This window comes from Camelina sativa, chromosome 5, assembly GCF_030686135.1.
Source record: "Camelina sativa cultivar CO46 ecotype springtype chromosome 5, ASM3068613v1".
In the NCBI taxonomy this organism is placed as follows: domain Eukaryota; kingdom Viridiplantae; phylum Streptophyta; class Magnoliopsida; order Brassicales; family Brassicaceae; genus Camelina; species Camelina sativa.
The window spans coordinates 10670538-10692060 of NC_141884.1; the positions used below are offsets into that span (position 1 = coordinate 10670538).

The 21523-nt window shown below is 36.6% G+C and overlaps 5 protein-coding genes and 2 pseudogenes across 11 annotated transcripts; 4 read left to right on the forward strand and 3 right to left on the reverse strand.

The window, feature by feature from the left end:
* The first annotated feature begins 1218 nt into the window (after window positions 1-1218).
* Window positions 1219-4122, forward strand: LOC147943537 (uncharacterized). Its single transcript, XM_087512267.1, has 7 exons — window positions 1219-2070; window positions 2161-2783; window positions 2921-2924; window positions 2971-3251; window positions 3284-3362; window positions 3439-3882; window positions 3943-4122. The coding sequence occupies exons 1-7, from the start codon at window positions 1243-1245 to the stop codon at window positions 4120-4122; spliced, it is 2439 nt and encodes an 812-aa protein (XP_087368393.1). The 5' UTR covers window positions 1219-1242.
* Window positions 4123-5485: 1363 nt separating this feature from the next.
* LOC104789107 (uncharacterized) lies at window positions 5486-7733 on the reverse strand (annotated as a pseudogene).
* Window positions 7734-9254: 1521 nt separating this feature from the next.
* On the reverse strand, window positions 9255-11182 carry LOC104786458 (putative F-box/FBD/LRR-repeat protein At3g59240; annotated as a pseudogene). The gene is made up of 3 exons (XR_015557447.1): window positions 10098-11182; window positions 9871-10014; window positions 9255-9788 (listed from the first exon to the last, which is right to left on the reverse strand). The product of XR_015557447.1 is annotated as a putative F-box/FBD/LRR-repeat protein At3g59240 (transcript).
* A 147-nt stretch (window positions 11183-11329) lies between these two features.
* Window positions 11330-12367, forward strand: LOC104789108 (putative cysteine-rich repeat secretory protein 10). The gene is made up of 2 exons (XM_087449867.1): window positions 11330-11723; window positions 11843-12367. Exons 1-2 carry the CDS (start codon window positions 11400-11402, stop codon window positions 12290-12292), a joined length of 774 nt encoding a protein of 257 aa, XP_087305993.1. The 5' UTR covers window positions 11330-11399; the 3' UTR covers window positions 12293-12367.
* Window positions 12368-12406: 39 nt separating this feature from the next.
* On the reverse strand, window positions 12407-14137 carry LOC104786459 (small ribosomal subunit protein uS3y). The gene is made up of 5 exons (XM_010511879.3): window positions 13906-14137; window positions 13662-13809; window positions 13384-13555; window positions 12882-13068; window positions 12407-12799 (listed from the first exon to the last, which is right to left on the reverse strand). Exons 1-5 carry the CDS (start codon window positions 13933-13935, stop codon window positions 12584-12586), a joined length of 753 nt encoding a protein of 250 aa, XP_010510181.1. The 5' UTR covers window positions 13936-14137; the 3' UTR covers window positions 12407-12583.
* Window positions 14138-14167: 30 nt separating this feature from the next.
* Window positions 14168-15955, forward strand: LOC104786460 (uncharacterized). The gene is made up of 2 exons (XM_010511880.2): window positions 14168-14844; window positions 15478-15955. The coding sequence occupies exons 1-2, from the start codon at window positions 14222-14224 to the stop codon at window positions 15740-15742; spliced, it is 888 nt and encodes a 295-aa protein (XP_010510182.2). The 5' UTR covers window positions 14168-14221; the 3' UTR covers window positions 15743-15955.
* Window positions 15956-16388: 433 nt separating this feature from the next.
* On the forward strand, window positions 16389-20540 carry LOC104786461 (tRNA(His) guanylyltransferase 1). 6 transcript variants are annotated; one of them, XM_087449865.1, is made up of 13 exons: window positions 16389-16758; window positions 17032-17163; window positions 17248-17292; window positions 17396-17565; window positions 17699-17784; window positions 17975-18082; window positions 18501-18757; window positions 19053-19184; window positions 19266-19310; window positions 19387-19556; window positions 19653-19738; window positions 19833-19940; window positions 20212-20540. In XM_087449865.1, exons 1-13 carry the CDS (start codon window positions 16655-16657, stop codon window positions 20236-20238), a joined length of 1470 nt encoding a protein of 489 aa, XP_087305991.1. In that variant the 5' UTR covers window positions 16389-16654; the 3' UTR covers window positions 20239-20540. The 6 variants fall into 6 exon arrangements, 2 of the variants coding, with proteins under 2 accessions (XP_087305991.1, XP_010510184.2); XM_010511882.3 differs by having other exon boundaries at window positions 20265-20540; XR_015556655.1 differs by having other exon boundaries at window positions 16397-16758; window positions 19124-19184; window positions 20265-20540.
* The last annotated feature ends 983 nt before the right edge of the window (window positions 20541-21523 follow it).

Genomic DNA, 21523 nt, shown 5'->3' on the forward strand with positions numbered 1-21523 from the left:
TAAAGTGAAAATTGTGTACCAGGGTTGATGAAACAAGATCAATAAAGCTAGTTAACAAGAACAAGAGTGATGATCGAAACATTTGTGAACACTTTTTTTGAACGATAAGGTTAGTGAAAAAGTTTGCATAAATCTCTTTTTCATATAAAGTTCTTCGTTTCTTCTTTTTCTTAGTTTGTTTGATTCTAAGTAGGGTGATATGAGCTTAGATATGAGTGATTAGGGTGTTGATTGAAGCGTATCCACACTTGTAGCAGCAACAGATTGTAACGTTGTTTTGTTTTTATCATCATTTAGTTAAAAAGTTTGCATACATCTCTTGATTTTAGCTATGTTTGAAAAAGTTTGCATTAATCATATGGATTTATTGACTGCTTCTCTATATCAGTCATGACCCTCTTTATATTCTCTTTGCAGTCAATTATATTTGTCAGAGATTGACCTTGGCTGAGAGCAGAATTGGATCATAAGGAGCTTTTGTCAATGTCCTCAACAAAAGCACCATCAGATTCTGATACAAGTAAGAACCGTGATTTTTTTTTTAAATCGTATCTCGTTTGTTCTTTTCTTTTTTTTATTTCAAGTTCCTGTTTGCATATAAATGATTAGTAGTCTTAGTTTTCATTTATGTCAGATAAAAAAGGTTTGCGTATGTTACTTGTGAATCATTTTATTCAACTGTGAATTATTTTTTGGGTTTTATATATCTGGAATCACGGTTTGGTTCCTTTTTCCAAATGTTTTTGCTTTTAAAATCATGTGTTGCATCTAAATGATTAATAAACAAAGTTTTTTTGTTCTTAAATCATAGCTTTAGTAATCTGTATTTTCTTAAACTAAATGCTTGTTTGGTAGAAATTATATCTTGTTTGTTGACCTTATAAGCATTATATTTACACAAATACACTATCTCAAGAAATTGAGTAAGCATCATCTCACGGTTTGCTTCCTTTTTGCGTATGTTGCATCTAAATGATTAATAAACATAAACAGATTTTTTTTCTTCTTAAATCATAGCTTTAGTAATCTTTAGTGTTTGACTCTATTGGTTCTATTGGGCTTATGAATTGACTCTATTGGTTCTATGGACTTATAAATCATACTTTTAGTAATCTGTTTTTTTTTGTTTTGCAAAATTGAAATCTCATATCTTTGTTGATTTATTTTAGTTTTGGCTAATTTATACTAATTCATTTTTTACTTTTTTCGGTAGGAATGGAAAAGAAGTACCCTAAACGGCTTATGGAAGATGGAAGCGAGCCACAAGTTGGGCAGATAAATAACACTTGTCGAATGTCAATCCTACACAAAATCAAGAAGGCATTACCAGAAGAGTATGAGATTGTGAAGGGTGATCCAGTTTTCGCATCTGTATTTGCATTGTATGAGAATGGTCTTGGGTACTCAGCTCGGTTGATACACAGCATCATGTGTAGGCAGTTGGTGAATAAGAGAAGACATGAGCTGTGGTTTGTGTTTGGTAAGAAGCCGCTTAGATTCTCAACGCAAGAATTCCATGCAGTTACTGGTCTTAAGTACTCAGCCGATTTCAGTCATGATTCAGAGAGTTGGACAGATGATAATGGGTTTTGGAGCAAATTGTTGAAGAGAGGTGGTATCATTACCATTCAAAACTTGATGAAGACCCACCTTGAAGCAGCTCCATCATGGAGAAAACAAGAAGATAGAATTCGGTTTGTGTATGTTTGTGTGATTGCTGGGTTGGTAGTGGCTAAAGATGAGAAGAAAGCTATACCACATTCATACATCAAGCTGGTCATGGATCTAGAGAAGGTTAGGACTTATCCTTGGGGTCTTGTAGCTTTTGACCATTTAGTTAGCTCTATAGTGGAAGCAAGAAAGAAACTGAAGAACCCCATTAGTTACATCCTCAATGGTTTCTCATATGCTCTTCAAGTTTGGGTTATGGAAGCCATTCCTCTTATTGGACAACTTATGGGAAAGAAGATTGACACAGAGATTACACTTAGCCGAATCTCTAATTGGAAAGGTGCTGCTAAAGTATCATATGATGAGCTCCTCCTTTTAGAGAAATCAATTGGACACAAGGTCAGTTGACTTCTTCTTTTTTCTTTTAAGTTTAAATTCGAATACATTGAGTTTTTTTTTGAATTGTTTTCTTTGTTTTTGTTTTGTCAGGATGTTGTTTATTCATGCATTTCCTCCACTGGAAACTTTGATATATTGGAGTCCATTGAATTTTTGAGGGGTGATGAAATTGTAGATTGTGAAGTGGACAACTTGGAAGCTTTGATCAGATCTGACTATGATTTTGGAGATCATATTTGGGAGAGTGTCGAAGGATATGGTGTGGAAGATGATAACATTGAGGATGCTGGTGTGGAACAATCTCAGACTGTTGGAGGGGACAATGAAGTTTCGGTTGGAGAGGAGAGTGGTCAGAAGCAAGCTGATATCCCAGAAGTGTCTAGCTTGAAGAAGAGGAAGAAGAAGCTAGTTGACCATGGAGCAGAGACACGGAAAAGAATGGTCTTAAATCAGAGAGCATCAACTTCACATTGTTCTTGTGGAGATGATATGAAGCGGTTCTTTAAGGAGTTGATTGACTCTTCTTTCAAGAGCTTCACAGAGACCTTTGGAGAACGATTGCTAACTTTGGAGAAAGATGTATCAGATATCAAGGCCTTGATATCCAGACCAGCAGCAGTGGATCCTAAGCCAGCAGTAGTGGATCCTAAGCCACCAGTAGTGGATCCTAGTCCATCACGAGTGAAGCCCAAAACTTCGGTACGTAAGAAGTAGCTCAAAGCCTTGTTCGATTGTAATATGTTGTGTGGTCTTTCCTTTTTCTTGTATCCTTGTTTGTATGTGTATGTTGTAAACATAATTTATGTGTTGTAACTTATGTGTTGTAAACTTATGTGTCATAATTTTTAAGTGTTGTAACTTTAACTAAAGCCTTTCATAATTTTTTGTTTTTTTTGACAGGTTGAACTGTTTGATTTAGATAATCTGTTGATAGACCTCAATGTAGATACACAAGACTATCTAAAGAACACAGTAGGACACTTATCTCAAAAGTCTGTTGTGTCCGGATTTGATCCTACACTGAGTCCCAAAGATGCGGGTAAAGATGAACCGGTTGCGGTGTTGACTTTCGTTTCTGATGATCTATGGAATGCTTTTGAAGAGTGGAGTAGGATCCACTACGATTACGTGATTCAAACATTTTTATATACATGTTATGATTTATCAATTTTTTTTTTTTTGTAATCTTACAATTGTTTTACTTTTACAGAAGCATTCAACTGGGTCCAACTTTACTTGATCGAGAATTGTTTGAGCGAGTCATGATGGGTGGCAAATGGCTTGGAAACGAGGTACGTGTCAATCTTTTGAAATATTATATTTTATATTCTTAAAGTATGACAAACTTAAGTCTTTAAATATTTGCAGGAAATGGATGCAACGATGTATATTTTTCGGGAGCATACATCTTTAGGCCGCCTAGAGTTGGATCGTGTAGGTTTCATGAATTGTCAGTTTAGCGAGCACGTCAAGGCTGACTACAGTAAGTTTAGATCGACAGGACGAACCAACACTTGGAATCACCTCTTGTTAGAGTATGCCAAAGGTGAACTGCCATCTCATGGAAAGACAGGAAAAAGTTGGGCTGTAGATTTGGAAAGAATTTATGCACCGGTCTTCATTAACGGTAATCACTGGATCTCAGTTTGCATTAACTTCAGTCTTAGAACAATTGAAGTCTTCGACTGCAACCAATACCAAAACAAAAGACATGTTAAGCCATTCGCTAATGTCATCCCTCGTCTCGTGAAGGAGATTCACAAAAAGGTTGATGGAAAAGCTCCCTTGTTGACTCCATACGAGATCATCTCGGTTCGTATGCCACCTTAATTAAATAAGTCAAGTTGTGATTGTGGAGTTTATGCCCTGAAGTATATCGAGTGTCACATGCGTGGTCTATCTTATGAGTTGATTGACGATGAAAACATCAAGCGTGCTCGTTTGAAGTTGGCAGTCGATCTTTGGTCAGCAGCAAAGGATCCTGTGCTAGTGGAACGAATGAAAACTTATGTGCGTCCAGTGTATGCGGCTGAGTTTGTAGACCTTGGCTAATTTTTAAGTGTCTTTATGATTGTTTTGTAAATGATGGTTTTTGATGCTTTTGCTTGTTAGACTAATATAAGAGTCATTAGTATTAATCCTTGATGTATATTTGCTTTAGGACTGACTAATATGAGACTCAATAACATAACCTCATAAGCATAAGAACACAAAAACATACACGATTTAAACATACAGATGACCCGATGTAAGCATACCGATGACCCGGTATTTAATTTTAATATTTAAGGAAAAAAATAAAATTAGGGATCTTCTTTTCCAATACTTGATCTTCTCCAATACTCTCTTATTCTTCTTTCCCGATACTTTCTTCTTCTTCATCGTAAAAACTGATAGGAGCCATGAGCCAACGTTCTTCGGCTGGTTCGTCAGGGTTACCGTCCAGAAGTTCTCAGGTTGGAGTTCCATGTAGATGCTGGTGTGGTGGAGAGATTAGAACCTACACCTCAAAGATGGAAGAGAATCCCTGTAGAAGATTTTACAGATGTGTTGTTGGTGTGAAGGTAATTTACTTTTATATGTCGTTATTCATCACAATAGCTGAAATTTATTAAATATTGTTATCCAAACAATGGTTTTAGGAGAAGAAGGAAAAACACATGTTCCGTTGGGTTGATGATGCTGTACTAGAGGAGATTAGGATGGTTGAAAGCAAACAAAACCAACTCTTAGAGGATCTAAAAAAGATGGTACCAAACAATGTGGAGCTCCAAAAGGAGATGGTGAAGGAGATGGAAGAAAAGATGGAGAAGCATATGATTGAGATCATCAGGTAAGAGCTAATGGTTGCAAAAGAGAGTATGGAGAAGTCGAACAAGCAGAGGATTTGTGTACTAGTCGTATTGGCAGTTTCAATGGCGTGGCTTTATAAGAAGATGATATGATGTCTTTGCTTTCTGTATTTTGTTGTTATGCTTAACACTTTTTGTTAGTCTTGTTTTTTGTACTCTGGTTTTAATGAAAGTTTGATTGAAAGAAAACTCAAACAAGGAATTTCAAAACACATGAGTGAAAGTTTGATTGAAAGAAAACACCAGCAAGGAATTTCAAAACACATGAGTATTTTATTAGTCTTAAATCAACACCATCAACGAATTTCAAAACAAATGAGTCTACTAATCGAAAATAAACACCATCATTCATCACAAAGGTGCTGCCATGAAACACAACCCACGAATTTCAAAACAAATGAGTCTATTAATCGAAAATAAAAACCATCGAACACCATCATTCATCACAAAGCAGCTGCCGTGAAACACAACCCAGAAGCTACCTGAAACATAACGAGTACCGTAAATATAAATGAAATCAAAAATTCAAAAACAGGAATCTTAAGTTGATGCACTAACCATTGTTATATCACGATATCACAAGTCGTTCTGTTATGCCCTTCTTTGCCACACTGCGCACACTTATGTCTCTTTGACCCTTGTGAGTTTTGTGATGATTTTATCTTGTCTTCAGCGGATTCATATCTTCTTTTTCTTCGCCGTCCTGGATGTCTTCTTGTTTCAGGTGGTCGAACTTTTGCATCTTCAACATGCTGTGGAACTCGCCATTCTTCTTCAGGAACACCTATTGGATTAATAGTTTCCTCATATTGCGATCTCCATGCAGTAGTGGTATACACATCATCAGCATAAGGATATAGATCCTTGCCTATATCCTTATGCTGAACTTTTATAGCATGTCTACAAGGAAGTTTTTGGATGCTGAACTTTCCACATGAACAAGTCCTTCTTTCTAAGTCAACAATGTAGTCTACTCCATTACCTTTAACCTGGATCTGCGATCTGCTCATCAAATAACCGTTCATGAATTTACCTTTCACTATTCTTCTTGAAATCTTTTTCTCCACCTCAACAGTTAAAGGATCTTTATGCTTTGCACTTAACTCTCTACTCTCATAAAACCAGCGTGTCATCATTTCTCTGATGCTGTCTAACAAAGGAATTATTGGATACTCTCTGGGTGTCCTCAAAGCAGCATTGATTGATTCAGCTGCATTGTTGGTGTTAATATCATACCTATAACCTGGAAAATGACAGCGAGCCCATTTTGTCACATCGGCTTCCTCTAGATAACTTCCAATAGCAGGACTAATATTATTAATTCGCCCAAACTCTTTCTCAAACTCAGCAACTCTATAAGCTTTTGATGCTTTTGCAACCTTACCAGCGACACCTCTGCCCTTATGATATGTTATCACATTACTAATCAAGTGGTGGATGCAAATACCATGTTTAGCCAATGGATAGATGTTTCCAATTGATTTAGCAATCGATGTAGCTCTATCTGACACAAATGATAAACCTTCTTCATCAGCTATAACCATCTTAAGTTGCATAAAAAACCACTCACATGAACAATCATTCTCAGAATCAGCAATTCCAAATGCGATTGGATACAAATTGGAGTTACCATCTACAACTGTAGCAACTAGGAGAACCCCTTTGTATTTATTCTTCAAAAATGTACCATCAACTACTATCACTTTCCGCATTGACTTGTATAACCCTCTTGTTGATTGACCAAAAGAAATAAATAGATATTTAAATCTTCCCTCAAAGTCAATTTCATAATTCGTGAACGTACCAGGATTCGCTTCTTGTAGCATGTGCAAGTATTTTGGAATCTTAGTATAACTTTTCTCAGGAATTCCTCTAACTTCGTTAACTGCATACTCCCGAGACTCCCAAGCTTGGTGATATGTTAGCTCGCAGCCGTACCTTGAACGAATAATATTAACTATATCATTCGGTTTAGGACCTTCCTTCACACCCTCATAGCTTTGCTTAATGAGATGTCCAATTGTTCTTGCAGATGGAGTCCTACAAAATGAGTTTTTTTTTTGAAGGGGCACATGTATGGTTACCCACAAACTTGTTGATTTTGAAATATGTAGACGCTTGTAAACACTCAGCCCGGAGACGCCAGTTACAAACACTATCAATGCAGCGTATACACCACCATCTCTTATCAAATTTTGTAATCCTGTAGTCGCAGTTATATTTCATTGCATACATTTCCATAGTAGCATGTAAAGCTTCCTTACTGCTGAAATATTCACCCTTTGTTACCATTGAATCTTCCAACTTAAAACCAGCAGCATCAACAAGATTAGCATCAGTACGCTTTTCTAATACATCATTAGTCGGCTTTGGTGAATTCCTTGAAATAACACCTACTGATTTTCCCACATCAACTTCCACATTACAATCATCGCTACTATCAACTGGGAACTTATTCAGATCGAACTGGACTTTACTCCTATCACCTTTATCAACTACTCTTTTGAAAGTAACACACAACCGAATCATGTTTATCTTTTTCAGATATGCAAGAAAATTTTTCATACCTCTATCATTTGTCACAACAACAGGAGGACAATCAACTTTAACCTCTGTGGGTAGAAAACTGAATTCCACATCAAACATATTTTGCTCTATTTCATAGTCTTCTGAAACCATAACCTTCAACTCTTCAAGAGATGTAGTGGGTTGCAAAGTCAGTAATCTAGCACGTTTTTCTTCATCATCAATAAATCTCCACTCCTTCTTGGCATCCAGTGTCCATACACCACAAGTAACATAGATTTGCATCATGAACAGGTAAGTGAAAGCTTTTGTGGAAGGTGGAAGAGATAGTGATCGATCACGTTAAGGTATAATGTCGATTTTTCTTAATTTGTTTATCTTCTAAATAATTTAGAATACGCATTCTATAATGTATTAGAACAAATCTAAACAATAATTACGAAATCTTAACCATAAATTAAGAATATTTAAAAAATATTTAAAATTATTCACTTTCCTTATTTAATTTATTTTCTTTCTATTTTAGGGTATTCTAAGGTTTACAGATTACAAATTCTAAAACTTTCTATGATATATCTTCTACTTCTTTTAGTATATAGGGTAAAACGTAGAAAACGAATTCTGAATTGATGTAGAATGAAGAAAAACGTAGAATACATATTCTTAATTTTGTAGAACATACAAAATTCAGGTTCTGAAATTTTTAGAACAAATTTTTCGTCTAAACTTCTTAGAACATGTACAAACTGTAGAATGAACAATCTAAATGTTTCAGAAAGAGAAAAAATCGTAGAAAGTCTATTCTAAACAATTTAGACCAGAAATCAGCAATTTACAAACTGATTTTTGACACCCAAAACATTTTTTTCAATTTTTTTTTTTAACAGTTGTATACTAACATGGGTTTTCTGTTTGTTTATTGGTTCAAATTTTTCAAAACTTTACTATTTCTATTAGTAGGGGCATTTTCGTCACAATTGACAATCTTGAAAAAAAAGTGTAGATGGCCAAATTTTTAGAAAAAGCTCCTTTATTTATAATTTTCCCAAAAAAAAATTTATATATCTTTTTTTAATTTATTGCTTCGTTTGGAACTTTCTGGATTAATAATGTTTCTACTTTCTTAATACGATGCGTTATTGTTTTTTCATGTAAGAAATAATAATAATAAAAAGCATTTCGTTTGGGGATTAATGGGCCTTTTGTTGTTTCTTTTTTAAGCCCAATAATAAACTTTTTTTTTTTTCTCATCTCTTTTATGTTACTAGCAGAAAAAGTTAAGAAGAACTGAAAGACTCTTTTCCGGTCAGAGACTTCTAAAATCAAGATAGGATGAAGAGAAGAGACTCTGATCCGGCCAGAGTCTCTGATCCGGCCAGAGTCTCTCCCCAAATGTGTCACATAGGGTTTGATTTTTTACTTGGCAAGATGAGGGTTTTTGGATTTGGACAATTCTTTGAGCAGATTCCACAATGATTTTCTCATCCCAACTTTTGTGTTTTTTTCAATAGTTAGCTATATAAACTACAACAAAAAAAACAAAAAACAAAACTACTAGTTCACCTTCCTGTTTCTTTAAAAACCTAATAATAATAAATGAGATAAATTTCACATCTTATTTATTTTGCTCACCGCGCCGAGCAAATTAACAACTAGCTGGAAAGCCTTGAGAGACCATTGATGAGGTTGTCTACACAACACTTAAAGAAAAGTGAATATGCATATTGAGAAGCGTTAGACACACATATTACATAACATGAGACACTAATATTTTGTACTGCAACCTAGAACTAAAGCTATGTTATATAACAACTTCAAACCCTTGAGAAAACATCAAGTATACAACAAACACACACAAAAAGTGAAAAGAAGTAGCTGAAAGAAGGGACCAATAACAGAACATAGACCAAACTATATAGTTCTGTTCTAAATACTAGAACCAAAGCTTTGCTAATATTCTCAGAGATTAAAAAAAAAGGATGATACTCTCCCATTTATTCGATATAGTCGATGACACCGGAATAAGGATAAACTGGTGCGAGTACGGTGATCACATATTAGTTGGATACTGCACTTTGATGAAGCTCCTATAGGAACTAGTCTCTCAAGTTGGCCTTTCAAAGCTTCATCAATTCGTGTATTGTAGCAGACAATCAATTGTTCCAGATTCGGCATTGTCTCCAAGAAATACTTGACTTGCTCTCCATCTGCTTCTGCTTCTCCTTCTCCGTGTCATCGCAGTAAAAATAAATTTCGCCAACTACGAATGTCCTGCGACGACGATTTGCATAGGCACCCGTCACCATCCTCACACTTGACTGTTTTCTTGTGATGGAGTCCCTAAATAACAGAGGAAATAACTTCAAAGCCTATAATTTTGTTTGAATATTTTATACTTTAGGCCAAGGATATGAGTTGGTACTTCAAAAACGAGGGTTTCTAGACTTGGACTCTTCTTGAGTAGAGCCGGCCGCAATGATTCCCATCCTACTTGCCGGTGAGTCTTGACAGTTAAATGAATCAGTTTTTTGAATACCGGTATTGGTTTACAACAGAAAGTAAGAGCCTGAAACAAAAAGAAACAGATCAACTTCATTTGCAAGCCCATGTAGCACTTACTGAAACAACGGAGGGTATTAAGATACAAACCTCAAGAGTGCTGGCATATAAGTAAAGATCTGAACATTGCTTATCCTCGTAAGAGGATCAGTTGCGTTACCGACCAAATCTCCGTAGCTTGCAAGTGTATGCTGATCACGTGTCATTCGAAGACCGATACTAGCTTCAACAAATGAATCGAATTTCACAATATCATACTTCTGCGCAACATGATCAGAGTATTCAAAGTAGACAAGATTCGGTGTATCAAATGTAACACTATCTGGATTCTGGTCAGAGTCTTGACAACGTAGCGTTAGTCTCTCGAGGGTTTTGGAAGACACAGAGCGGTGCCAATAACCATCCCAACATAGATTGATCATAACTAACTCCTCAAGGACAGGACAGGCAGAGACAAGCTTGACGAGGTAATTATCACCGTCTCCAAAGCTAATGGAATCAAGATAGAGAGTCTTAAGCTTTGGAAGGAAAACATGTTCCATATGCATACCACCAATCATAGCAGTATAGCACCATTTCCAGTTTCAATTCTCAGTCTAACTAGTGACTTGCTCATAAAGACACGTGCAGGCATCATCAAATTCTTCCAATCAACAGTAACGCGTAAATCAAGATCCGATATCCCACGTAGCATCACATTTGATATCCAACGAGAGACAAAAACTGGATAGATACCATGTCCACACTTAAGAGAGAAACTTCTGGTAGTAGAATCCCCCTGTGAAGCCAGAACTCTCGTTACGAATCTCATTAAAGTTATATGAACCTCATTGGTCTCTAGTTGGTTGACCAGTTCAGGACGCGAGCATTCGGAATCATCGAAATCAAGATTTGGTTTGGCAGCAAAGAGATAACGTCATTTCTTGGAGAGACGAGATGTTAACGCAGCTTCTTGGAGAGCTTCTGGTAGATCGCTGATTATATCTTTGCGCCTGCTCCATGTTTCCATCTTTTTAGAATTCATAGTGGCATAATGAGATCTCAAACCTGAAAAAAAAAAAGACATGATCTTGACTCAGAAGAACACAAAAACAATTGTAAAGCCATTTGTACGATCTTCGTCCTAGAAAATAAGACATATTAATGTACAGATCTGATTAACCAACAGCGTGATGATGCAATCTACGAAGCTAATTTAGATAACAAATTGAAAAATTAATGGTACATTAGAGTAAAATTCAGATTTTAATTGTTTCAAACCTTTTTCAACTTTGACTTTTTCATCGGTCCTCCTTTTCCCTCGCCGTAAATACCAAGTCTCAGCCCAAAATCTCCTCTCTCCTCTCAGTTAAAAGACTAGAGAGTTGAGACCTTTTTTCGACAAAATGAAAGATGTCTTCTTCCTCTGTATCAATCTCTATCTTGGCCGTGGTGGCCTTGCAACTACATTTTATCCACAGTGTTCTGTCCCTAAACCAGACCAATTCGTATCTGCAACACATATGCATCAAAAGTGAAGGGACATACAAGCCGGAGAGTTCATATGAGAGCCAACTCAAACGTCACCTCGACTATTCGATTAGCAATTATCTAGACTACGGTTTCATCCACGGTGTAGGTGGTGAGGGTCCTAATACCTTCTACATAAAGGCTCAGTGTCGGGGCGATGCCTCTGAATCCGAGTGCCGCTCTTGCCTCGTTACCGCCTTCTCTGGGGTAACGTCATTTCAATATAATCTATTAGCCTGTGACACTTCAGTTGGTTGTACAAAAAGAAGTATATATACAGTACAAACAGACAATGGTTCTTGATTCTATTGTAAAATATGTGACAGATTCTTAGGAAATGTCCGAACAACAAAGGGAGAATCATATGGTACGACAACTGTTTTCTCTACATTTCTACGGTCTATACCTATCAGAAGATCGATTACAAGCACTATTTGTATTTGCACAATGCTAAAGATGTGAGCGGCGCCAATGCGAAGTTGTTCAACCAGAACACGAGGGCTCTCCTAAATAAGCAGAAGGAGAAAGCAATTCGTAAAGAACAGAAGCCCTATACAAGAGACTACATGTATGCGACTGCCGAGGAAAGTCTAGGGACGATGAAATTGTACGGAATGATGCAGTGTACACAAGACTTATCTTTTAAAAATTGCAGTGTGTGTTTGGATTCGATTATAGCGAAGCTTCCCAAATGCTGCAACGGTAAACAAGGAGGAAGAGTTTTGAATCCTAGTTGTACGTTTAGGTTCGAGATTTACCCTTTTGTAAAAACATAAACGAGCTCCAAATATTGAGTTTTCTTGTTATGTTCGAATAAATGTTTTGAGCAAATAGAGTAATTTACCCTGTGATTTTATGTGCATAACACACCATATTTGAGACTAACATAATTTTGGAACTCAAAACATTTCAACCTCCAGAAAACTTGACACAAGTTTGAAACAACATGAGAAAAAACTTGTCTGCTTCGAGGATATAAGAGATACGACTAGTGACTGTCAAAAGAGGCATAAAAGTTATAACAAAAAGATCAAAATCCCATGGAGTAATTGTAAAAAAAGTCATCTCTAGGCCACTGGAGGGACCATCGCAGGGTAATCTACGGCTGTGAGTGGAGCCTCTGGCAGAAGAGCAGATGGGGCAGCAACCTGAGCAGGTGCATAGTGGGCATCGTCTTCTTTAGGAGCATGAATGATCACAACATCAGGCAATGGTGTCTTTGGTCCATTAATGCCCTTAGGGTCCCAATCAAGCATAACCTTAACCTTGATTCCCAACACACCCTGCACATGCGGTTTAACCAGACTTAGATTGGACACATTGCTGAATCACTTATTCACTTTAGAACATCAGGAATAAACTTACCTGTCTAAGCAAAACATGTCTCACTGCAGAGTCAATGTATTCCTTAGTTGGTTGACCAGATGAAACCATGTAACCATCCTTGAACTTCATCGACTTAGCACGTGCAGCACGGAGCTTTCCACTCACGATGACCTCGCATCCCTTAGCTCCACTCTCCATAACAAATCTCAAAACACCATAACAGGCCCTGTACAGGAAAATAACCATTGCAGTATTAACATCTTGGGGATGAGTGAAACAAGAGATGTCAACACTCAGGACCTAGACAAGAACTGGTTAAAACATTATGTATGATCAGCGTGTTCAGGAGAAACATAGCAATTACACAAAACTCACATAGCGTGTGCATTTGAAGATACCACACATAGAAATACAATTACAGTTATATCCTATACATTTTTAACAATTAGGTTTGGTAAAGTGCTTATAAGACCAAGTAAGATAAACAAAATGATAGCTCAATTACTATTTATAATCAAAATATACAACAGAAATGTCATACCTACGAACAGCAAGACCACCGAGAAGCTTGTAACGTAGAGACTCAGCCTGAGCAATGGCGCAGAGACCTCTGTTGTTAACCTTTTCAGCATAAAGCTCAACACTGTCTTGAGGAAACTTGAACCTCTTCTGAACAAGTGATGTCAATTCCCTAATTCTCCTCCCCTTCTCACCTTTAAAACCCCAAACAACATTTCCCGATGATATCAGATCTCAAAACAGACTCACACAGCTCTCCTAATTCGAAATGCAATAAAGATCAATCAACAAACAACATACCGAGAACGTTCTGAGTACGGGTAGCTCTGATGATAATCTCAGTCCTCATTGGAGTAACCCTAACCTCAACACCAGAGTAACCATCCTCTGCAAGCTCTCTAGTCAGAACCTCATTCAATTCAGCGTAGAACACACCATCAGCTACAAACTACAAACACATCAACCAAAATCAGTTTCAATACTACACACAGAGCAAAACAAATCCATTGATAAATGAAAGCAAAAAATGAAATCTCAAATTCACCTTTCTCTTCTTGCTAATTTGAGTCGCCATATTTGTGGATTTGATGATCAGCCGATCTCTGAAACCCTAAATGTTGCAGTTATCTCAAAGAGGATCGGTGAAGCAAGCTCGTGTTCGTTATCAGATATGATTTTTAGTATTTATATTGACCTAATTCAGAAACTCAGGTTTCACATCTAATTAAACTTGGGCTTATGTGTTGTAACATTCAGCCCAATGGGCTATTAGAAATCTAAGTGCTTATATTTTTTTAAAGAAAAATAATAATTTCATTTCCGACTAAATTCTGAAGCTCTGTCATTTTCCGACGACGGCGATGGCGTCAGCTTCCAAGAACAGTCAGCAAAACCCTTCCTCCTCGAAACCACCAAGGCCTCCAACATCTTCCTCCGCCGCTGCATCTTCCACCGCCGTGGCTTCCACCTCATCCGAACCCCAAATTCGGAACCCTAACCCTAACACAAACGTCTTACCATCGACTTCCGATTCACCGATCGTGATGTCTCAAGAGGATGAAATCTTCACACGCTCGAGTCACCTAACCCGCCCGGAGCTTCTCCGACGCCGATCGCACAACCTTAAGCAGCTCGCCAAGTGTTACAGAGACCACTATTGGGCTTTAATGGAGGATCTCAAGGGGCAACACAGGGATTACTGGTGGAAGTATGGGAGTAGTCCGTTCAAAGACGAGCATAACCAATCGAATAAGAGACGGAGGATTGGTCAAGAGGGAGATGGTGGTGATGCTGTTGAAGGTAGTGGAGACAATGGTACTAACAATGATGGTGGTAAGACTGATCAGTATGCGAATAGTAATTGTGGGAGTTGTATGTATGGTTGCAAAGCTAAAGCTATGGCGCTTACCAAGTATTGTCAACTTCATATTCTCAAGGATAGTAAGCAGAAGCTCTACACGGGTTGTACTAACGTTATAAAACGGTTTGTTTCCGTTTCCCCTTTCTTTAGTTTTGTAATTTCTCATAAATTAGGCTTCAAGTTATGTTCTTTACATGTTTTAGTTGCGTTAAGATGACGTAGTGATGATGATGAGTTTAAATTGGGAATTAGATTGTGTGAAGTAGTGAGCCAAACCGAGAGAGGTTTCTTGTTTTAATTCGTGTTTGCAGAAGGGATTTGGGATTGTCTCTTAGCTCCGTTTCAAGGTTTTTTTTTTAGGGATTGGGAGAAATTTTAGTTTTTGGACACCGAAATAGTTATCCATTTATAGATTCGGTATTTGCCTTGTTTTACAACCTTGATTGATGTGTTGATTGTTGTGTTATCCTGGTTGAGATACATAACTGACACAGATGCTTGAAGTTGTCTCTGTCGATGTGTATTTGTAAGAAAGTTAGGATTGTGAGTCTTAGCATAATTAGATCATCTTTACAAATTGAGTTCCAGGATGAAACTGTAATTGAGTTGCAGCAGTCCTACTGTGGTTGTAACAAAAGAGTAACTAGATGTCAGATTGATACATTATCATTCTCAGATTGGGTTTTTGTAATAAACCATAGATGATGATAAATTTAAGAAGTGTCTCTCCTAACTCTGCATTTGTACCCCTTTCAGAGCTCCAGCAGGACCATTACTTTGTGGAAAACCAACACTTGCGTCGACTGTACCTGCACTGTGCAATATGCACTTCCAGAAATCCCAAAAGCTTGTTAGTAAAGCTCTAAAGGATGCTGGTCACAATGCCTCTTCAACAAGCAAGCCTCCTCCAAAGCTCCATGTTATAGTAGCTGCATTTGTGCATCATATTCAAGCAAAAAGAAAAAATCCACAGAAGGAGGGTAAGCTTAAAAGTGTTGTAAAAGAAGAAAATATAAGCTGAGTCAAGCTCTTAGCGAAGTAATTTTTTGTGTATCACGACGTTTTCCAGAAATGAAAAAGGTGAGAGGATCCTTGCCTAGTAGTATATCATCATTCTAAGAAGTGACAGGAAACTATATATGTTGCGCTCTGATTCTTCGACAGAGTTTGATACAGTGTAGGTATTGGATGTGGTTTTAATCTGCACACCGAGCTATTACAACAAGATTTGTTACAGTGTACTGTAGCCTGTAGGGTATAGTACTAGCTAAGATAGTGGTAGTTTATTCTATTGAGATGAAGTTTCTACTCTTTTGATAGGCTTAATAAGATGATATTTAGTTCCATAAGCACAAAGCTTTATAACTCATTCTAATATATGGAGATGTCCTTCTCTGTTTTAGTTGCAATTTTGATGAAACGTATGTAAATCGTTGTGGGTCTAATGGCCAATGCGACGAGACTCTTAGTTACTCAGGAAAAGAGGCATTGCTATTGTCAAATTTTGTTTTAAAATCAGGCCGATTTAGAATGTTATTCGGGTTTATGAAATTTAATTGCAAAACAAAACAAAACAAAACATAAAAAAAAAAAAAACTGAATCGATTGACCGGTTCGACCCAATGAAACCCTAATAAACTGTGTATACAACATACCAGCCTGGTCTTGGCCTCTTGGGTTCACCGTTTCAGTTACAAAAACAAAATCGAACTGGAGAGCCCCGGGAAAAACAAATTTGGATTAACGAACCGGCTTAGATTTCGGTTAAGTTAGTTTCCGGTTCGATTACAGTCTCTCTGACTCACTGGGCGTAACACAAGAAAAAAAAAAAAAAGTGTTTGCTGAAAAAGCTCCAAAGGAGGGGAGGGGAGAGTTAGAGTCAACGAAGAAAGAAGCAGAGAGATAGAGTCTCGTCGTTGAACATCTGAGAAAAATGGCGAATAGCAAATACGAGTATGTGAAGTCATTCGAATTGGAGGACGAGGTCATGCTTCCTAACTTGATGGTTGTTCGAATCGATGGCCGTGATTTTTCTAGGTATATAATGGCTTTTATTCGTTTGTTTAATTGAGAGGGACATGGTCGATGAATCCGATGATAATGATGATTAATCACAGAAATCAATCAATCAATCAATCAATGTTTTATAAGAATGTCAATTGTGTTGCTCTTTGATTGCAATTTTCAGGATTCGATTTATGAACATTACTTGTATATGTTTCACATTGATGAAGAAGGAGTATATATGCCTATGCGTATTTATATATCTGTGTTGAGGATTTTTTTTTGTACCTTGTTTGATGACTATAGATATTGTCAAGTTCATGAGTTTGAGAAGCCTAATGATGAAACAGCACTCAGTCTGATGAATTCATGTTCTGCTGCGGTTTTGGAAGAGTTTCCGGACATCATCTTTGCGTATGGATACAGTGACGAATACAGGTCCCCCAAAATTTTAACTTCTTTGACTTAATAATATAAATCAATCATCTACAAGCTTTTAACTGATTTCCATGTCGTCTGTAGCTTTGTATTCAAGAAAACATCAAGATTCTACCAGAGACGAGCCAGGTATCGATTCCTTTAATCTATACCTCTATTTCCGAAGCGTTTTACATGAAGAAACTGTTTCAATCATAATTTTTTACTTTCTTGTTTTTTTGTTGATATGCAGTAAGATTTTGTCCTTGGTAGCTTCGTTCTTCGCTGCAGTTTATGTAGCGAAATGGAGAGAGTTCTTTCCCCAAAAGAAATTAGAATATGCTCCTTCCTTCACTTCCAAAGTTGTAAGTTGTGCATCAGTAGAGGTTCTTCAAGCTTATCTCGCCTGGAGGCAACAGGACTGTAAGACATACTGACATCTTTAAAGTTGTACTTAACACACATTCATTATCATTTATGTTCCAGATATTTATTTATACTTATTGGCTTGTAATATGTTTGAGGATTTCTAACAACTTCCGTTTCTTGGTTGCAGGCCACGCCAATAATCAGTATGACACTTGTTTTTGGATGTTAGTTAAAAGTGGAAAGAGCATAAGTGAAGCACAAGAGGTTCTAAAGGTGTGTTTGTTCGTGCTTTTCTATGCCAGGGATCAATGTTTTTTCTTGTCATGGAATGTGTTTAATACTACGACTATTGTTATTATTTCTTATACAGATGTCAAAATACCTTCTTAAGCCTAGTTTCATGCCTAGTAATTATATGACGTTTTTTCATCACACTATGTTTATTTTCATTGGGTACCTGCAGGATACACAAAAACAGCAGAAAAATGAGCTTCTCTTTCAGAATTTTGGTATCAACTACAAAACGCTTCCTGAATTGTTTCGCCAAGGATCTTGTCTTTTCAAGAAAAAGGTGATAGTTTATATCTTTTGGTGGAAATTATATATACAACACTTGATTTCATATGTGCTATCTATGTATTTAAATATATAGATCTTCCAGTTATAAGTTGAGTCTCTATGAAGGTTAGTTATCATAGTTTGTTGACCAATATTGTTTGTGCACATGTATGTTTAGGCGTACACGTTGTAATTTGCAAATTAGTGTCTGAACCCTTGTAAAATCTGGTCATGTGTGGAAGACTATTACTTCAGCTTGGTTGATGTTCACGTGTAAAACTGATGTGTCTAGCTGATCATCTGTATGGTAAAGAGTCAGATCTTCTCTTGTCATTGCATCTTGCTTGATGTTCATCATAAATTTGCTTGATGTTATATACCTAAGACATTGTATATTTCCAATATGACATACTTTATTTAACTTCATTCAGGTAGAAGAAACTGTAAAGCATGATGAGAATGGCAATCCTGTAAAAAGATTGAGGAGAAAGGCTGTTTTTGTACATTCAGAGAATATTGCCGGAATAAACTTTTGGAATGAGCAGCCTTCTCTATATAATGATCTTGGCCACTTCACGAAAGACATTGGAAAAATAGAACCAGACTTTATTAGGTCGTTTCAGTTTGAGAACAAGTTGTTACCTTTAACTTGGGTCGTGGTTAGGATTGATGGCTGTCATTTTCACAGGTAATTTTTCTTTAGCTTATCATCTTAATTTCTTAGAACTTTGTCAGATTTTTAATTGCATTGGAACCTTAGACTAGTAAACTACTTGTGCTCCATAAGATTCAGCTATTTTATGAAGTGATATGCTTCTTTGGCTGGCCTGTTCAGTTTTCTTATGTTGTGTGTTATGGTTACTTTCGTCTAGGGCATATTCTGATATTTGAATTTGCATTTTCAGAAAGAATTCATGTTATTATCGATTACCAGTGTTATATGTTGGAAATGAAACTCATGCAGCTTGCTTGGATTTTGATAGATTTTCTGACGTTCATGAATTTGAGAAGCCAAACGATGAACAAGCTCTGAAACTTATGAATTCATGTGCAGTGGCTGTTCTTGAGGAGTTTGAGGATATTCACTTTGCCTATGGTGTCAGTGATGAGTACAGGTCTCTATCTCTCAAGTCTCAAACTCTTTACCTCAACTTTTACATATCTTAGAAATTAATTAAGTTCAACATCGATTACAGCTTTGTTTTGAAGAAAGAATCTGAGCTCTACAAAAGACAATCCAGGTTAACCTAAATTTCTCTTTTCCGTTACACTTTTTGGCCCTATCTTCTTGTCTTAATTTCTAGTATTGCATTGCAGTAAAATAATATCTGCAATCACATCCTTCTTTACATCCACATATGTGTTACAATGGGGAGAATTTTTCCCTCACAAAGAATTGAAGTACCCTCCATCATTCGATGGACGAGCTGTATGCTATCCAACATACAATATTCTATTGGATTATCTGGCGTGGAGACAAGTTGACTGTGAGTACAACACTGTCTGAGAAATTACTTGGAATCATCTATATATTTGCGAAATGAAACCTCAATATAATGTTCTCTTATGTTTTCGTTTGGCAGGCCACATCAATAATCAGTACAATACATGTTTCTGGATGCTTGTTAAGTCTGGGAAAACCAAAACTCAATCCCAAGATTACTTAAAGGTAATTTTCCTATGATGGATAAATATATCATTTTCTCAAGTAGTCAAATGCTTAAAATGGTTCTTATCTTGTTTTTTGTGAATGACTTTTCCAGGGTACCCAAACACGAGAGAAAAATGAGCTGCTTAGCCGTCAATTTGGAATTGAGTACAACTCATTACCTCTAATCTTTCGAATGGGTTCTTCGGTTTTCCGCCTAAAGGTTAGTATTGCCTTAATTACCAATCTTTAAATCTATGCATACAAAGATTATGATACAGTGGACTGGCTGAAGAAACTTCATAAGTGCCAAACTGGTTCTGTTCTTATTAGTGTGAATCAATTAAGTTACTCAAACCTTTGGCTATTAAACTTGTAAATGACTAAATCATACCAAACCTGAAGTGTAACTACCCTCCCAAGGCTTGTTACTCGTTTTTTTATCAAACTGCATCAAGCATTTGAACAGTGTGGGACTTCTTCTTTGATTGCAGAGCTTGATCTTTGTAGTTACCTGTTAAACCAGCTGTCTGAATATTCATTTCAGGAAGCTGTTGCAGTCGAGAATGGAGTTGTTTCAGGGAAGAAACTGGAAGGAGAAGTGGCCGTAGATCATTGCAACATCATCGAACACTGTTTCTGGGAAGAACACCCACACATTCTTAACTACTGATCTTAAAACAACTGCATTTTAGTATTTTACTTCACCTGTAAGACTAATCTATTTGCAAATACTAATCTCCAATTCTTTACAACTTATGAACAATTGTTCCACTTTTCTGTTCCACACATGCGTTATATGAGCTCAAACCTCAGTTTACAACTGTGTCAACCATTGTACTTTAGAGTTCAGAAAAATATTTCGGTTTTGAATGTTCATACGTAGGAAATAGCTTATATAATATATAAATAATTCAGATACTTGTAATACTTTGTTTGTGTTCACCAATCAGTACTATAGAGAGACTCTGAGAGAGAAGAGAGAAGAAAGCTTCAAACTCACAAGGAGCAGATAGGTTGAAGATACTCGGTTTATAAAAGAAAAACAAACAAATTTTGTAAAGTAAGAAATATATACAATGGTGAGATGTGGTCTACGTATAAAAGAGTGAGAGTAGGGAATTTAGAGATTTGATATACTGTAATTCATTTCTTCTATTTTATTTTCTTCAGATATTACTTATTAATGACTTTCCAAAAGCATTAAATATTTATAATATTAATGAGATAAGGTCAGGTCGGTAAAACAAATATATGCAACCCACTAATAAATAATGCATACTGTTATCTTTTTATGTTAACAAAGAAAAAGGTTTTAAACCAAAGGACCTTGATGAGCCGAAGAAGGAGAATTTAGGGTTTGGAGGCTTAGAGAAAAGTGGCAATAACCTTTGTAATACACACCTCTAGGATCTTTCTTTCGTCTCGTTTGTACATCTGATTGCTTTTCTTTTGATGCTTGTCGGAAATAATGATGTCGTCCGGCCGAGTTATATCTTCTTTAATTTCTTTTGTATAAAGCAATTTGTGTTTAGGTTTTATTCTCGGTTGTACTTTCTTCTTTGCTCTGTTCTGTTCTGTTCTTTGTTGTTCAGATCTGTTTTTTTGTCTTCCTAAAGATGTAATTTGTCTCGAGTAACTCATTCTAGTTACTGAGATTTTGCTCATTTCTCTGTTCTCTGTTAGTAAAATTAAGGATTTCTGTTGTGTGTGTAAGAATTCTTGAGTGTTATGCAAGTAATCCTCTTTTCCTTGTGACATCTTTGCTGGTTAATCGGAGATCGTATCTGCTAACTTAGGTTTCTT

Coding starts and splice junctions, on each gene's coding strand:
- LOC147943537 (XM_087512267.1), top strand. CDS start 1,243: ATGGAAGATGGAAGCGAGCCACAAGTTGGGCAGATAAATAACACTTGT. Junction 2,071..2,160: donor AGAAATCAATTGGACACAAG/GTCAGTTGACTT, acceptor TTGTTTTGTCAG/GATGTTGTTTATTCATGCAT. Junction 3,883..3,942: donor CTCCATACGAGATCATCTCG/GTTCGTATGCCA, acceptor TATGCCCTGAAG/TATATCGAGTGTCACATGCG.
- LOC104789108 (XM_087449867.1), top strand. CDS start 11,400: ATGTCTTCTTCCTCTGTATCAATCTCTATCTTGGCCGTGGTGGCCTTG. Junction 11,724..11,842: donor TCGTTACCGCCTTCTCTGGG/GTAACGTCATTT, acceptor AATATGTGACAG/ATTCTTAGGAAATGTCCGAA.
- LOC104786459 (XM_010511879.3), bottom strand. CDS start 13,935: ATGGCGACTCAAATTAGCAAGAAGAGAAAG. Junction 13,810..13,905: donor AAATTAGCAAGAAGAGAAAG/GTGAATTTGAGA, acceptor ATGTGTTTGTAG/TTTGTAGCTGATGGTGTGTT. Junction 13,556..13,661: donor CCGTACTCAGAACGTTCTCG/GTATGTTGTTTG, acceptor GGGGTTTTAAAG/GTGAGAAGGGGAGGAGAATT.
- LOC104786460 (XM_010511880.2), top strand. CDS start 14,222: ATGGCGTCAGCTTCCAAGAACAGTCAGCAAAACCCTTCCTCCTCGAAA. Junction 14,845..15,477: donor TGTACTAACGTTATAAAACG/GTTTGTTTCCGT, acceptor TACCCCTTTCAG/AGCTCCAGCAGGACCATTAC.
- LOC104786461 (XM_010511882.3), top strand. CDS start 16,655: ATGGCGAATAGCAAATACGAGTATGTGAAGTCATTCGAATTGGAGGAC. Junction 17,164..17,247: donor GGATACAGTGACGAATACAG/GTCCCCCAAAAT, acceptor TGTCGTCTGTAG/CTTTGTATTCAAGAAAACAT. Junction 19,185..19,265: donor GGTGTCAGTGATGAGTACAG/GTCTCTATCTCT, acceptor CATCGATTACAG/CTTTGTTTTGAAGAAAGAAT.